The following is a 15,565-nucleotide window of genomic DNA, read 5'->3' on the forward strand; positions in this document are numbered from 1 at the left end:
CTCAGCTCACTGCAACCTCTGCCTCGCAGGTTCAAGCAATTCTCGTGCCTCAGCCTCCTGAGTAGCTGGGATTACAGGCATGCGCCACCATGCCTGGCTAATTTTTGTATTTTTAGTAGAGATCGTGTTCCACTGTGTTGGTCAGGCTGGTCTGAAACTCCTGACCTCAGGTGATCCACCTGCCTTGGCCTTCCAAAGTGCTGGGATTACAGGCATGAGCCATCACCCCCAGCCTCCTGATAAGTTCTTTTTACAAAGAAATAAAGTACTTTAGTTATCAATGTTTCTTAATGTTTTAAATTACAATGTACTAAATAAACATTAGTTTTACCATTGTTTTTTCTTTTTCCTTATACATTTTTACCCAAGAGTAAGAGTGTTTTTAATGTTGTGGCAAAAAAAAAAAAAAAAAAAAAAAAAAGTTAAAGGTCATGGAACAGTCATAATTTTTCTCATTGGTGATTAAGATCATCTGGCATTTTCTTAATCCAGTCTATCATTGATAGACATTTGGGTTGGTTCCAAGTCTTTGCTATTGTGAATAGTGCTGCGATAAACCAACATGGCACATGTATACATATGTAACAAACCTGCACGTTGTGCACATGTACCCTAGAACTTAAAGTATAACCAAAAAAAAAAAAAAAAGAAAAGATCACTTGGCATGGTTTTGGCTTATACAACTGTCTTTATAGCCCCCACACTCTGTGCAAAGCAAGGACTGCCTGTCATTTCTAATCTGCATTATGTTATCTTCCTTAATCCATGAATAGTTTATGAATGTGTTTTTAAAATTCCAAACATGGGAGGATTTATGGGCTTTTTTATTTCTGATTTTATTGCATTGGGGTCCAGGTATATGGCTTGATAAGCAGCTCTTTGGCATTTGCTGAGACTGTGATTCTGCTTAATAATAATGTAAATCCTGTCATCATACAATAGAGAATTTTTACACACATACACACACACACCCAGATCAAGTCAGCTAACAATGTGTTCAAATCTATCCTTCATCATTTTTGTCTGCCCAATGAATCAATTTCTGAAAGAAGATATTAAAATATTCCACTATAACTGTAGACTTGTCAACGTTTATAGATCAAGTTCTCAGCTAAGTTGAACAAATGTCTGTTGAATGAAAATAAACTCAAAGCAAAATTTGTTTTTCTTCCATTGGTCCCTTATATTACTCAACACAGAACTACATGCACAAAAAAGATTTGAATCCTAGTTGATTTCAGAAATATTTTCAAGAGCAGCAAGCTCTATGATCACCAACACAACACACTTACTACAAAAGGTGTAGGAACATATCTTGAAAAAAGGTACACAGGAACATCTCTGGCCAGCAAGACTGCAGCAGTGAGTTTAGCAAGCCTAAAAAAAGGGAGATTTCATTTAGTCCTTTGCCTACCATACTTTTTAAAAACCAACCTTCCACATAGATGTTTCATATTATAATTAGTCTGAATAAATAGTAGCCTAATATATCCTATTCTTATAATAACTGATTATTTAAACTTCATGCCCTAATTGGAAAATTTTAAATAAATAAGATTTTTTTTTAAAAAAGAGTTTAACAACTAATAGAATTGATATTTCAATTTCCTCTTTTTCCCTCATTCATCTTTTGATGGCTCTTTTACTAAGAAATAAAATCTGTAAAAGGCAAAAAGAATGGAAAAAGTGATATGAGACTTTGATAAACTCAATATGCATTATTACCCCGAAAAAACACCCTAAGACTAATCTAATAGGCATATAATGAGAATATAAGCTACATAATGACTACTGCCCAGTGCCTTTGCCAAAATACTAAAGTAATAAGCTATGATGTCATTCTAAATATGAACTCTAAATATTTTAAATTTTTACTTCTTTCTGTAAAATCTAAAGCTTTTCTTTGAAACACTTTTTATTCTATTTCAGCTCTAAAGTAAATATTAGCATGTGATCACATTTCTATCTGACAGTCTACTGTTTCGGAAATCCTACTACTGGACAAAAAATTTTTTAATATGTTTTATTCTATTTCAACTTAATCTTTGAAACAATTAACTCTGTACCTCTGGCTGCTGCAGCTGCTAGTTACTTGACCCCGAGTGTCATACCCAACCACAAAGCCTCTCTGCTTGAAGTCTGAGAAACATCTCTCAAGGTATTTGTACATCCCCTGAAGCAAATAAACACAAAAGATTAGTCCTAATGGATGCTTGCATTTCATATGACTCAGAATCTCTTATTTTTATGTTTGCTGTGCAGCTGACTGGCTGCTAGGGAAGTGGCTTCTGCCTTTATGCCCATGCTTACCAGTGTGGGAGCAATACTGTTCAATCCAGAAATGTAAGATGACAAACATATCCTGGATTTTCAGACACATTTAATACCATGGAAATACCGATTTAATAACCACTAAATCCAATACAATAAGTAAAACATTAGGAAAAGCAGAAGAAACATGAGCATCAATAAGCTAAAAAAAAAAAAAAAAAGATTAGAAGAGCCAACATAAATTGTTTCTTGTCTGAAGGCTCTAGAGAACAGAATTTTAATTGTCTTAAGTCCTTGCTAGATCATATGATTGAAGTTAACCAAAAGATTTGACCTATTTATGATGCAAACATTTTTAATCAGCAACACAGTTCTTCACTAGAACATTTCTTATGATGATTGATCCCATTTGTAATTCTTTGGTTTTAAAATCTCACAGAAAAGTAATACCATAGACTAGAAAAACGTGCAGTCATGGATGACAAAAAAATGAAATAAAGTATTTCATATTGAAAACATCACAATGACAAACTAAAACCATTTAACTACCTTACAAATGATTTGTTAAGTTTAATAAATACTTTAATATCTAAAAATAACATTTTAACATTTTATATTATTACAGTCCTTTAAAATGAGTTCCACATAAAAGATGGGACATTTAATCCTAACACCCTGAAAAGAAAGCAATGCAGACACCATTTCTAATTTGGTCTCTTTCAATATGTCTTTTAAGAAGAGGAGACAATAAGATTAAAGCTCCATGTAATGTCTTGCCTAAGGCCAAACTAAGTTATACTGATTTATTGAAGACCTATTATATGGCAGGCACTGCTAAATAAGTATGTGGTAGCACCAAACAAAGCCACAGTGACTTCTGGTGCCTGAGTTTCTCAAGTACAATTAATTTTCCCAACCTATAAGCTATGAGTGAGTGCATGCTTAGTATATTAGCTAGATTCGACAACTTATTTCTAATGACGATACTATCCTAAAACCTCACAGACCCTCATATTAATCTCTGCTATCAGAATGCATCTTATTTCCCTATATTTTTAGGTTGGTGGAAAAGTAATTGTAGTTTTTGCCATTAAAAAAATGACCAAAACCTCAATTACTTTTGCACCAATCTAATAGAGTCTGAAAAGGGCTAGGGCTTAAGAATCAGATTCCATCCAGCTTTTCCATTTCACACAATGGAATCCCAACTCCAGTGAAAATGTGCACTTCTGTAGAAATTGCTTTTCAAACACCTCCCCTACCCATTTTTGTAAAGTCAAGAAATCTTCACATAGAATGAAAGCATATGAAAAGACTAAATGTGTAAGAAAATAATGAACTAAAGCATCTCTGGTTGAGGAATAGGGGGAGGGGTGGGTAAGGAAGGGGCAGGTATCCTACCTATCCAACCATCCTGTCATTCCTTCTCTCCTACCTCTGAATTAGGCCTTGGCTTTAGAGAATTCTCTCAGAATAAGGCTAAAGATGATTTACTGTTTGGGAGTATCAATTAGAATTATGTCTACTGAATAATTCTCTAGCCCAGAACTATTTTTAGTATAAGCTAAATACATTATTGGTCTCAAAAGTATCGTTATTTGAAACAGGATGATTCACTTGCAAAGAGAAGCAATTTGTTTCTAGAGTGAGCTGCATAACAATGGAGAGAAGTAAAACAAATTGTATCATATTACACAACTGTATTAACTCTTACGTGGATATAGAAATCCACATAAAGGATATGTGATAAAGGAAAATATTTTCAACTAAATTTTCCAAATTCTGGTTAACCTTTATAAATGGCCATATGCCAAAATGAGTAGTTATTTTCTTCTATCTAAGTTTGTTTCTTTGTATTAATTGGATATGCTAATATACACTTCTTGGTTTCAAATGCAAAGCAACATTGTTAAGAAGTTGACAATGGCAACCAAAATAACTCTTAATCAGAAAGTCAGTCTGTGACCGTGAAGATACATAAATGACTTCTAAAATCTTGGGCAAGACTAAAGGTCAGAATTGAGTTTACAGTTTTTACTTATATAAGAGTAACTTAGGGGAAATAAAGCTTTGTGTGTGTGTGCATTTAGAATGGCACTACTTAATTTATAAATTAAAAAAAAAAAAACAGACTGAGAAAAAGTACACTTTTTTTTTGAGACAGAGTCTCGCTCTGTCGTCAGGCTGGAATGCAGTGGTGCAATCTCAGCTCACTGCAACCTCCGACTCCCAGGTTCAAGCAATTCTCCTGCCTCAGCCTCCCAAGTAGCTGAGACTACAGGCACGCACCACCATGCCCAGCTAATTTTTGTATTTTTAGTAGAGATGGGGTTTCACCATGTTGGCCAGGATGATTTCGATCTCTTGACCTCGTGATCCACCCGCCTCAGCCTCCCAAAGAGATGGGATTACAGGCATGAGCCACCATGTCTGGTCAAAAGTACACTCTTGATACTTGATAATACTTACCTGTGTTGACTGTATTACTGTAAGGTCATTAATATAGCAAAACCCTGCCCCCATGGCAGAACGGAGTCCTGCAGTCCCAAAAGTCATTCGGCAACAAAGACGATCTCGCAGCTCCTTGTTCATCCCATTCCGTAACAGGTTTTCAATCTGCTCTTTTGTTTTGGGATTCTATAAAGAAGAAGTATTAAAACTTAACCAGGAATCCAAGCAGAGTCCTAATATTAAGCCCTTCGGAGGGGTCAATATGTATATATCACAAGGTTCAACATTCAATATAAATTCCACAGTGCTACTTCTTTGTACGTATGATAAAATAATACCTGCCATTCACTGAGTCCCCAAAGGAGAAAGGGCCTGTTGAGGGTGATTTACATATCTCTAAATTTTATAGCATTTGTATAGCATATTAAAGAATGTTGTTTTTTAAAAAATTTGATATTTAAGAGCTTTGAATCCAAAATAAACCTCTTAGTAAAAAATGACATCAATTAAGTTAGAGTCCATGTTAGATTTCAATCATAGTTCACTGTAACCTCAAACTCCTGGGCTCAAGTAATCTAGCCTCAGCCTCTTGAGTAGCTGGGACTACAGGCATGCGCCACTACACCTGGCTAATACATTAAGTTTTAAGAGAAATAGAGACACTACTGGATAAATACCATCAATGCCTACCAGTTACCTACCTAGACCTCTGCAATTCAAAATGAACAGATATTCCTTTCTACTGCTTAAAAATCACAGAAAACGATTCAATTTATCTATGGCACAAGTTGGCCATAAAAATATTTTATGTGTTAAGTGTGAACTTAATTAAGAATGAGAATACAAATTCATTCCAAAAATGGTTTGTGAGGCAGGGCATGCCAACATCTATATTTGGGATTCTGTATTTCATTGTCATGTACTTTAACTTATTTTCATAAATCTCAAGAATACCTGTCACTGAAAATGGTGCTTCACAAAAGAATATCAAGTTTCGGCTGGGCGTGGTGGCTCACGCCTGTAATCCCAGCACTTTGGGAGGCCGAGACACATATATATATGCTTTAACATCTATTAGTTTTATATATATAAATATATAAATATAAATATATTTATATACATATATAAATATATATATGCTTTAACATCTATTAGTTATATACATACATAAATATATATGTGTGTGTGTATATATATATATAAAATCCAGACTCAAGGAGCTTCTGTTTCATAAATGGCACACACTAACAAATAACTTACATAAAAATATGAATAGCTCTTAAGGGAAAAATATGAATAACAGTATCTGGGATACTATCATTTCTAAGATACCACTAGATTTCATAGGTTAAAGAGACTTGAAGAGGGCTAACATTTAAAGGTGGGCATAGGAATGGCAAAAATTGAATAGACTCTTTACATTTAGAGGGTACATAGCACTGTAATACCCTGCTAGTAGGAATGTAAATTGGGATAGTCTTTTTACAGTGGTTTTACAGCAAGTATCAAATTTTAAATTGCACATGCCTTTTGGCCCATAGATGTCTGTCCACAAAAATACCTTCACATGAACAATAACATTTATTCATATAAGAAGGTTCACTGCAGCACCTGTATGGTTAGTATTATTATTAATATTACCATTGTATAGAGGAGGAAACTAAGATTTAGAGAGGGAGCCTAGTATCACTGAGCTGGTACTGGAAATTTAGACAGTTTGGGAACCTAAGCTGGTCTGGCTCTAAAGCCTATGCCATCTCACTACAAACAAAATAATTGTGTTGGGGTGTTAATAATGCTTCTGATAACAATTTAATTCCAGTTACAAAGCAAAGTGATGTTCCTTTTTATTACAGGTATAGTGTGTATATATATATTGTATGTATATATAGTATATATGTGTATATAGTATATGTGTATATATACAGTATGTGTATATGTGTATATATGTAGTATGTATATATAGTGTATGTATATATATATCTAATGAATATATATGTATATACACATATACATATATGTATGTGTATATACATATGTATACACACACACACATATATATAAATGATCCACCAGACATAAATGCTGTTGGTTACTGAGTATACTTGCTAATGTTTAACTGCACAGCTACTAGAGTAGGGCCTAAAAATTCCATTCCCAATTACAGACTTCACAAGCAGTACTAACCTAATTCCCGGTTGTTGAAAAGCTTGTAAGTTAGAGAAAAATGAAAATGAATAAAGAATCATGATATACTAGATATAACAAATACACTTTTATGGCAAAAAGCTAAATAATTATGACAACAGGCATTTGAAATCTACTTTACACTCAGATTTCTCCACTATTTAACAGTGAGACATTAAATTAGATGTTGATGTTATAAACTTTTAAAAATATAACCTAAAAAGCTATCTACGCAGCCATAATTATCACATATTCTCCATTCAGATGAACTTACATTTGTATTTTTTTCTAAAGTCATTATATCACTACGATTTTATAAACTATAATATATGAAGATTCTAAAGAATTATAAATTTATTATTATTATTATTATTATTTGAGACAGAGTCTCGCTCTGTCGCCCAGGCTGGAGTGCAGTGGCAGGATCTCGGCTTGCTGCAAGCTCCGCTGCCTCCCGGGTTCATGCCATTCTCCTGCCTCAGCCTCCCGAGTAGCTGGGACTACAGGCGTCCGCCACCACGCCCGGCTAATTTTTTGTGTTTTTAGTAGAGACGAGGTTTCACCATGTTAGCCAGGATGGTCTCCATCTCCTGAATTCGTGATCCGCCTGCCTCAGCCTCCCAAAGTGTGGGATTATAGGCATGAGCCACCACGCCCAGCCAACTAATTATTTTTAAATGAAATTTTCATGTTGAACTCAGGTATAATAAATGAAAAGGAGAGCAGAAGAGTATATACAGTGTTTTCATTTATATAAAAAGAGGTATGTGTATATTTATATATCATCTAGAAGTATTCCATGTAAATATAAGAGATTAAAAATAGTGATTACCTCTGAAGGGGATATTAGGCATGGGGTTTCAAGTAGACAAGTGATTTATTTTTATTGGAGAGCCATGATGCTGTTTGGATATTTTATGTATATATTACTTTTTTATGGTTAAAAACTAGTTAGGTATTCATGATGGCTCAGAAAAACCTCTACTTGTGTGTCTATGTGAATGATTTTTTACCTCACAAATTGCTCTCCTTTTCCCATTCACAGAAAGCTACTGATAAGATCTGAATCTATAGAACATATATTGGTGTTCTCTCAAATGCAAATTATTGTTTGCTTTCTAACTGTGCTCTCTTATTTACAATTCATTGATTACTTGGGGGTAGAAGCCTAGTCAAGAAAAAAAAAAAGAGGAGGAAGACAGTAGGAAAGCTATTTGACTGACCTGCTTTCAAGAAACATACACACCAGGCTGGGCACGTTGGGTCACGTCTGTAATCTCAGCACTTTGGGAGGTCGAGGCGGGCAGATTACCTGAGGTCAGGAGTTCAAGACAAGTCTGGCCAACATGGCGAAACATTCTCTCTACTAAAAATACAAAAATTAGCTGGGCATGGTAGTGTGTGCCTGTAGTCCCAGCTACTTGGGAGGCTGAGGCAGGAGAATCACTTGAACCAGGGAGGCAATTTAGTGAGCCGAGATCGCGCCACTGCACTCCAGCCTGGGCAACAGAGTAAGACTCCGTCTCAACAACAACAACAAAAAAATACACACTGACCTATTACACAAAATGAAAATTTATTATTTAGAAAGTAAATGCATTCAATCTGAAATAAATTTGCTTTTAACTAGCATATCTTAGAATCCTAACAATTTTAGTACTCCAAAAAAGTAATCCTGCAGAAAATCGAAAAGATTTTAGTGACTACTAGCATTTCTCTGTACTTCATCAGTAATAAAGCTAATTGTTTAGTATGAAGTCAGTAAGGTGCAGAATATAGAAAAAAGCCATGCATTATTTTCGAATTTTACCTGTATACCAAAAATTTTCCTTTAGGTTCTAATCCTATGGTTTGCTTCAACTTTACATGGCTGAAATGAAGAAAAGAAAGTATCTTCTTACATAATACTTGTGGAGTTTTCTTTTTTCCATATTGTAGAACCAGAAGGCCCAAATTCAAAGAAAACATGAAAGAATTGATTTTTCTAAAATCACTTAAAAAAATTAACTTCTTACAAACTTTCACAGATGTGAAGAAGGTTACACACCAGACCAAAATTCACATCAACTCTGCCTGCCGACCAGTGAAAGTACTAACATTCACTTATGAAGGATTATTTTGAACTTGCCCAAGTTTTCTGAATAGGTTCAGAAAACTAGGGACTTCTATATTATTTATGTATAATAAATATAAATGTGTATAAAAGAGTGTAAAAAATGTAATCAAGTTTGCCAATGAGAAGTGTGTTAGCTTGTCTGCATTGGTATAAAGGAATACTTGAGGCTGGGTAATTTATAAAGAAATAAGGTTTATTTGGCTCACGGTTCTGCAGGCTGTACAAGCATAGCACCAGCATCTGCTCCACTTCTGGTGAGGCCCAGGAAGCTTTTAGTCATAACAGAAGGGAAGAATAGCCAGCTTATCACATGGTGAATGAGGGAACAAAAGAGAGCTGCCAGGCTCTTCAACAATCACCTCTCATGTGAACTAACAGAGTGACAACTCCTTATTATCACCAGCAGAGAACCAAGCTATTCATGAGGGAACCACCCCAATGACCCAAACGCCTCCCACCAGGACCCACCTCCAACGCTGGAGGTCACATTTCAACATGCGATTTACAGGGGACAAAACAGCCAAACCATATTGAAGAGTTTACCTGTAAATCTTTTTTCCTATTTATCTGATAAACCTACTATTTTAATAATTCTAACACAATTTGAATCTACTCTATTAGTATTGTAGTACAAAACCTAACAGCTTAAATACACTCAAAAACATGAATCGCATTGTTTAGAAGATTGGAACAGACCTAAAAGAACATAATATATATTTAAAATCCCAAATTCAGTCTGGGCACGGTGGCTTATGCTTGTAATCCTAGCACTTTGGGAGGCTGAGGTGGATGGATCACCTGAGGTCAGGAGTTTGAGACCAGCCTGGCCAACATGGTGAAACCTTGCCTCTACTAAAAATACAAAAAATTAGCCAGGCATGGTGGTGGGCACCTATAATCCCAGCTACTCAGGAGGGTGAAGCAGGAGAATCACTTGAACCTGGGAGGCGGAGGTTACAGTGAGCCGAGATCATGCCATTTGCACTCCAGCCTGGATAACAAGAGTGAAACTCTGTCTAAAAAAAAAAATCGCAAATTCTAATATTGTTATACATCTAAAGGGGAGCCAATATACAAAATTGACTCTTAATAACTCAAATATATCTAAAGTTGCAAAATTGTACATAACATTTTTAAATGTTACTGGCAGAGACTTATGTCTAAATAATAAATACCAGTTTTATATAACTACAGAGAAAAACATTTTTATTTTGTTTATCTGTTTATTATTTTGCCCCCCATCGTGAATGAAAGACAAACAAATTTTAAAGTTTATTTCTAACCAGAAGTGAAAATAGGAAAGTGCAATCTGAAAATCTGAAAGGTAAACACAGCTGACATTCACTTCTGAGGGTAAGCCAATTTGAAGATCCGAGTCTAGAGTCTTGGAGCAGAACAGGTTTTCTAAATCAGATGTTTCCTTATGAAGTCCAAACTACATTCATGCTAAACTAATCATTCTTTCCTATTTAAATAATTTTTGTGTAATTCTAAATTTAATTTCCCTATCTTAAAAAAAATTGGTAGAAATTAACATAAATTTGGCTTAGACAAAAAACTTGAATATAAAATATACTCATCATATAAAATGAGATTTATTTGAATAATTGCTTAATAAACACAAAAATCATATCCACAAAATGAAGTACTAAGTACCCCCAAAGTAGAAAATAATCCTTGAAATATAATATTATCATTTAAGAATATTAGATACACCAAATTAATGTGAAAGATTAAAAAAAGTTAATTATTTTGTTTCAAAAAAACTATTTTTTTAAAAAACTATAATTTTAACAAAGCACATACAATAAGCTCAATTTTACTGTTCAATTACATAGTCAAACTTGTCTCTGTTAAGCTTTAAGTAAAAAATATTTCTCATATAAGGTAGTCAACATAAAATATTTCAAATGTTTATTGTCTTTCTACAAATATTGTGACATATCATACTTTTCTTGACCAACAAAGAATCCAATTATTGGCTAATGTGCTCAGTAGACCACTGTAGGAGAGAAAGATCACTGAAGTAATAATTCTAGAAGGTTTGGCCCTGATCTTGAGTCAGCAATTGCTTAGCTAAATCATCCTGAACAAGTCACTTCACCTTTCCTTAGACTTTAGATTCCAAGCATATGTGATGATTTTTGAGATTAACTTTTCAAACTCTATAGGTTTTGTCAGTAAGTGATCATGGAAGGCACTAAGTATACCAAGTTCAAGGGCTCCAGTAACATCTATTACTAGCTTTATGACCTTGAACAGGTAATTTAACTCCAGTATCTTCACCTGTAAAAAACAAGAATCATGTTCTACTCTTTTCCCTGGGCACCATGGGCCAGCCTCCCTTGGAGCTAAATGAGACCATGTGACAGAGTTATGGTCACTGGATATGAAAGAGATGTGCACCAGTTCCATGCCTAGCCCCAGACCTACTCCCCCACCACTCCTCTTTCCCCATTTACCCATTAAACAGAGAGGACTCTAAGAACCTACAGGAGTATGTAGCAACAAGATGGAATAAATGATTTCATGGAACAAAATCCCCCTCCTTTACCTCCTACCTCATGGACCAGCACTGGGCTGTAACGTCAACAAGAAATAAACTTACACTGTGTAAGCCACTGAAACTTTGGCATATTTGTAGGGTTTTTTGTTTGTTTGTGTTTTTCTCTTTTTTTTTTTTTTTTTGAGACAGAGTCTTGTTCTGTTGCTCAGGCTGGAGTACAGTGGTGACACATCAGCTCACTGAAACTTTGGCACATTTGTAGGGTTTTTTGTTTGTGTTTTCGTCTTTTTTTTTTTTTTTGAGACAGAGTCCATTCTGTTGCTCAGGCTGGAGTACAGTGGTGACATCAGCTCACTGCAGCCTGGACCTCCTGGGCTCAAGTGATCCTCCTGTCTTGGCCTCCCCAAAGTGCTAGAATTACAGGTGTCAGCCACTGCACCCAGTGGAAGTAATACTTGAACTGAAAAGTGAAAGATTAGTAGGAGTTGGATTGTGGAGCAAGGTGGGTGAGGAACAAGTTGGGAGTAGAGAGATAATGGAGTTCGGTATTAGACTTACTGAGTTTGAAATAATATCTATACCCAGCACACTAACCATTGCTTCCCCTCCCCCCTCCGGCCCCCAATAGTAACCTAGGAAATAAAAATTAAAACAAGATACCATTTTTCACCGAAAAACTTATTAAGAATTTTTAAAATGAGTAAGCCCAGTGCTGGGGAATGAAAATTAACTCTAGTAACCAAGGAAATGAAAATTAAAACAAGATACCATTTTTTCACCTAAAAATTGATTAAGAGTTTTTAAAATGAATAAGCCCAGTGCTGCGGAATGAGAGTATATTTATTGCTATGGCTTAGTAAAAAACCACTTTAAACTTAATGGTTTCAATCAATAATCATTAATTATCTTTCATAGTTTCTATGGGTTAGGAATTCAGAAATGGCACAGCCAGGATGGCTTGTCTGTGTACTGCTGTAGGCTTGTCTATCTGGCAGTGATGCTGACTGTAGGCTGGGGCCTAGTGGAGGCCATCAAATGGCACACCTACAGAGGCCACTCCTTGTGGCCTTGGTTTCCTTGCAATGTTGGGTTCCAAAGGCAAGTGTCCCATGAGCAAGCAAGCCAAGTGGAAGTCATATTACCTTTTATGGCCTAGCTCTGAAAGGCATGTTAATTTCCACTGCACTGTATTTATTATTTTTATTTTTATTTTTTTGAGGCAGAGTCTCACTCTGTCATGTAGGCTGGAGTACTGTGGAGAAAAACATGTCTCACTGCAGCCTCCACCTCCCAGTCTCAAGCAATCTTCCTACCTCAGCCTCCCAAGTAGCTGAGACTACTGGCATACACCACTATGCCTGGCTTTTTAATTTTTTAAAGAGATGGGGTCTTGCCATGTTGCCAAGGCTGGGCTTGAACTCCTAGCTTCAGGCAATACTCCCACTCCAACCTCCCAAAGTGCTGAGATTACAGGCATGAGCCACCGCACCTGCTTTGTACTATATTTCTTTAGGCAGCTACAAAGATCCACCCAGGTTCCAGCAGAGGGAACACAGATCCCACCATTCAATTAAGGAGTACCAAAGTCACACAGTAAGAAGAACATGTGGAATGGGACATATAGTTGCAGCTGTCTTTAAAAAAATACAATCTGCTAGAGGGACTATAAATCGATACAACATCTCAGATGACAATTTGCCAATATTTTAAGTAGCTTAAATATTAAATAGTCTTTGTTTTAGCAATTCTACTTCTAGAAATTTATCCCGAGGAAATAATCACGGATGCACGTTATGATTTAGTCATAAGGATATTCACTAAAGTAATATTAATAATAATAAAAAAAGTAAGCAAACCACATGTTAATAGAAAACTGGTTAAATAAAAAGGCTGATGTAATAGTATATTAACATTATGTATTAAAAAATCACAATAGAATTTTAATATGCAAAAACACTTAGATATATTAGGGGGGTAAGTATATAAACCATATGTGTAATACAATTCCAAATTTGTAAAATATACATAAATGCCTAGAAAAATAAAACTAAAAAAATGTGATTGTTCCTTATATCTTCATAGGGAAGGATTACTTATGTAATCAAGGAGAAAAGTTTACAGAATACAAATTAACCCCAAACTCTTATTTATTTAAAATTTTACTTTATTTTATATTCCAGATACATGTGCAGGTTACACAGGTAAATGTGTGCCATGGTGGTTTGCTGCACCTATCAACCCATCACCTAGGTATTAAGTCCCACATGCATTAGCTATTTATCCTGATGCTCTCCCTCCCCACGCCTCCCCGACAGGCCCCAGTGTGTGTTGTTCCCCTCCCCGTGTCCATATGTTCTCATTTTTCAGCTCTCACTTGTAAGTGAGAACATGCGGTGTTCGGTTTTCTGTTTCTGTGTTAGTTTGCTAGTTTGCATGATGGCTTCCAGCTCCATCCATGTCCTTACAAAGAACATGCTCTCAATCCTTTTTATGTATACATAGTATTCTATGGAGAGATATATATATTACATTTTCTTTATCCAGTCTATCACTGATGGGCATTTGGGTTGATCCCATGTCTTTGTTATTGTGAATAGTGCTGCAATGAACATATGTGTGCATATATCTTTGTAACAGAATGATTTATATTCCTTTGTAACACCGAACTCTTAACCTGTGGATTAATGTCATTCATCACTTTAGGAAATTTCATAGCAACTATCTCTTTCCTCTCCTTAAGAGATTCCAATGAATAGCATGTTAGACCTTTTCCTGTATCATCTTATGTCTCATAGCCTCTCTTTTATTCCTCCACTTCCCCCCAATCCTTTTGTCATTCCATGCTTTGTTCTGAATATTTTTCACTGACCTATCTTGCAGTTTGCTAATTCTCTCTCTGATTCCTCTCTAAAGTGTTGTTAAATGTGTTCATTGAATTCTTAATTTTGGTTATTGTATTTCTTCAGTTTCAGAATTTCTATTTTTTTTTTTTGGTTTTGTTTTGTTTTTTGAGACGGAGTCTCACTGTCGCCCAGGCTGGAGCGCAGTGGCCGGATCTCAGCTCACTGCAAGCTCTGCCTCCCAGTAGCTGGGACTACAGGCACCCGCCACCTCGCCCGGCTAGTTTTTTGTATTTTTTAGTAGAGACAGGGTTTCACCGTGTTAGCCAGGATGGTCTCGATCTCCTGACCTCGTGATCCGCCTGTCTCGGCCTCCCAAAGTGCTGGGATTACAGGCTTGAGCCACCGTGCCCAGCCGTTTCAGAATTTCTATTTTTAAAAATTTACTTTTTTTGTATTATTTTCATTTCTCCACCAATTTTTTTAACTTATGAGATTACTCCTACTTCTGCTCTCTGCTCAATTTTAATATTTTTTATCTTCTTGATCTTGACAGTCTTAGTTATTTTAAAGTCTACATTTGATAAATATAGGAGCCCTTGCAGGTCAGTTTGCATTATCTGTTGTTTTTGCAGGTTCTTGTTTATGCTGACTTGCTTCCTTATATTTCTGGTTATCTTTGACTCTGTACTATTATATTTATATTATTTTTGTAACATTATTAGGTATTATATTTAACATATTATTAGTAGGAATAATTTGGAACCTAAGATGAAGCTACCTCCCTCCAGGAAACTTGTTGTTGTTGTTTGTTTGTTTGTTGTTTTGCTTTTCTTAGGCATCTGAAAGCACTAGCAATCTAAGTTCACTTTAATCCAATTTCCAAGCCATCCAAATGACTCAAAACTGGAATACAGTCTGTACGAGGAGTGTTTGAGTTCACCAGTATTCACAGGGCAGCCCTTTGGACTTCTAAAGAGTGTTCTCAGGGTCTCCACCCGCGATAGGGCCCAGACTCCAATTTTTGTCCCTCTATACTAGCAAGACCAACAAAAAGACTGCCAATCTTCTTAGCTGCCTATCCCGATCAGTAAATGTGCCCTGGGCAAAAGTGGCCCTAAATACTAAACTCAGCTCTCTGAATTTCTGTCTTCTTCTAGACTGTGGCCTAGAATTTCCTTCTTCTTCGAAATC

At 35.7% G+C, this 15,565-nt stretch overlaps 1 protein-coding gene across 2 annotated transcripts in view; it reads right to left on the minus strand.

The window, feature by feature from the left end:
• LOC105468739 (phosphoglucomutase 2 like 1) overlaps positions 1-15,565 on the minus strand; it is a 58,733-nt gene that overhangs the window by 31,010 nt on the left and 12,158 nt on the right. Inside the window, exons 1-4 of one of the 2 annotated variants that reach the window (XM_011719060.3) lie at positions 6,910-7,197; positions 4,741-4,908; positions 2,067-2,173; positions 1,293-1,377 (exon numbers count right to left, since the gene is read on the minus strand). In XM_011719060.3, coding sequence (XP_011717362.1) covers positions 1,293-1,377; positions 2,067-2,173; positions 4,741-4,863 — 315 coding nt within the window. In that variant the 5' untranslated portion in view covers positions 4,864-4,908; positions 6,910-7,197. Of the gene's footprint in view, positions 1-1,292; positions 1,378-2,066; positions 2,174-4,740; positions 4,909-6,909; positions 7,198-15,565 lie in introns of those variants that run through there. The other variant, XM_011719059.3, reaches the window with a different exon arrangement.

Source organism: Macaca nemestrina, chromosome 12 (genome assembly GCF_043159975.1).
Source record: "Macaca nemestrina isolate mMacNem1 chromosome 12, mMacNem.hap1, whole genome shotgun sequence".
Lineage (NCBI taxonomy): Eukaryota > Metazoa > Chordata > Mammalia > Primates > Cercopithecidae > Macaca > Macaca nemestrina.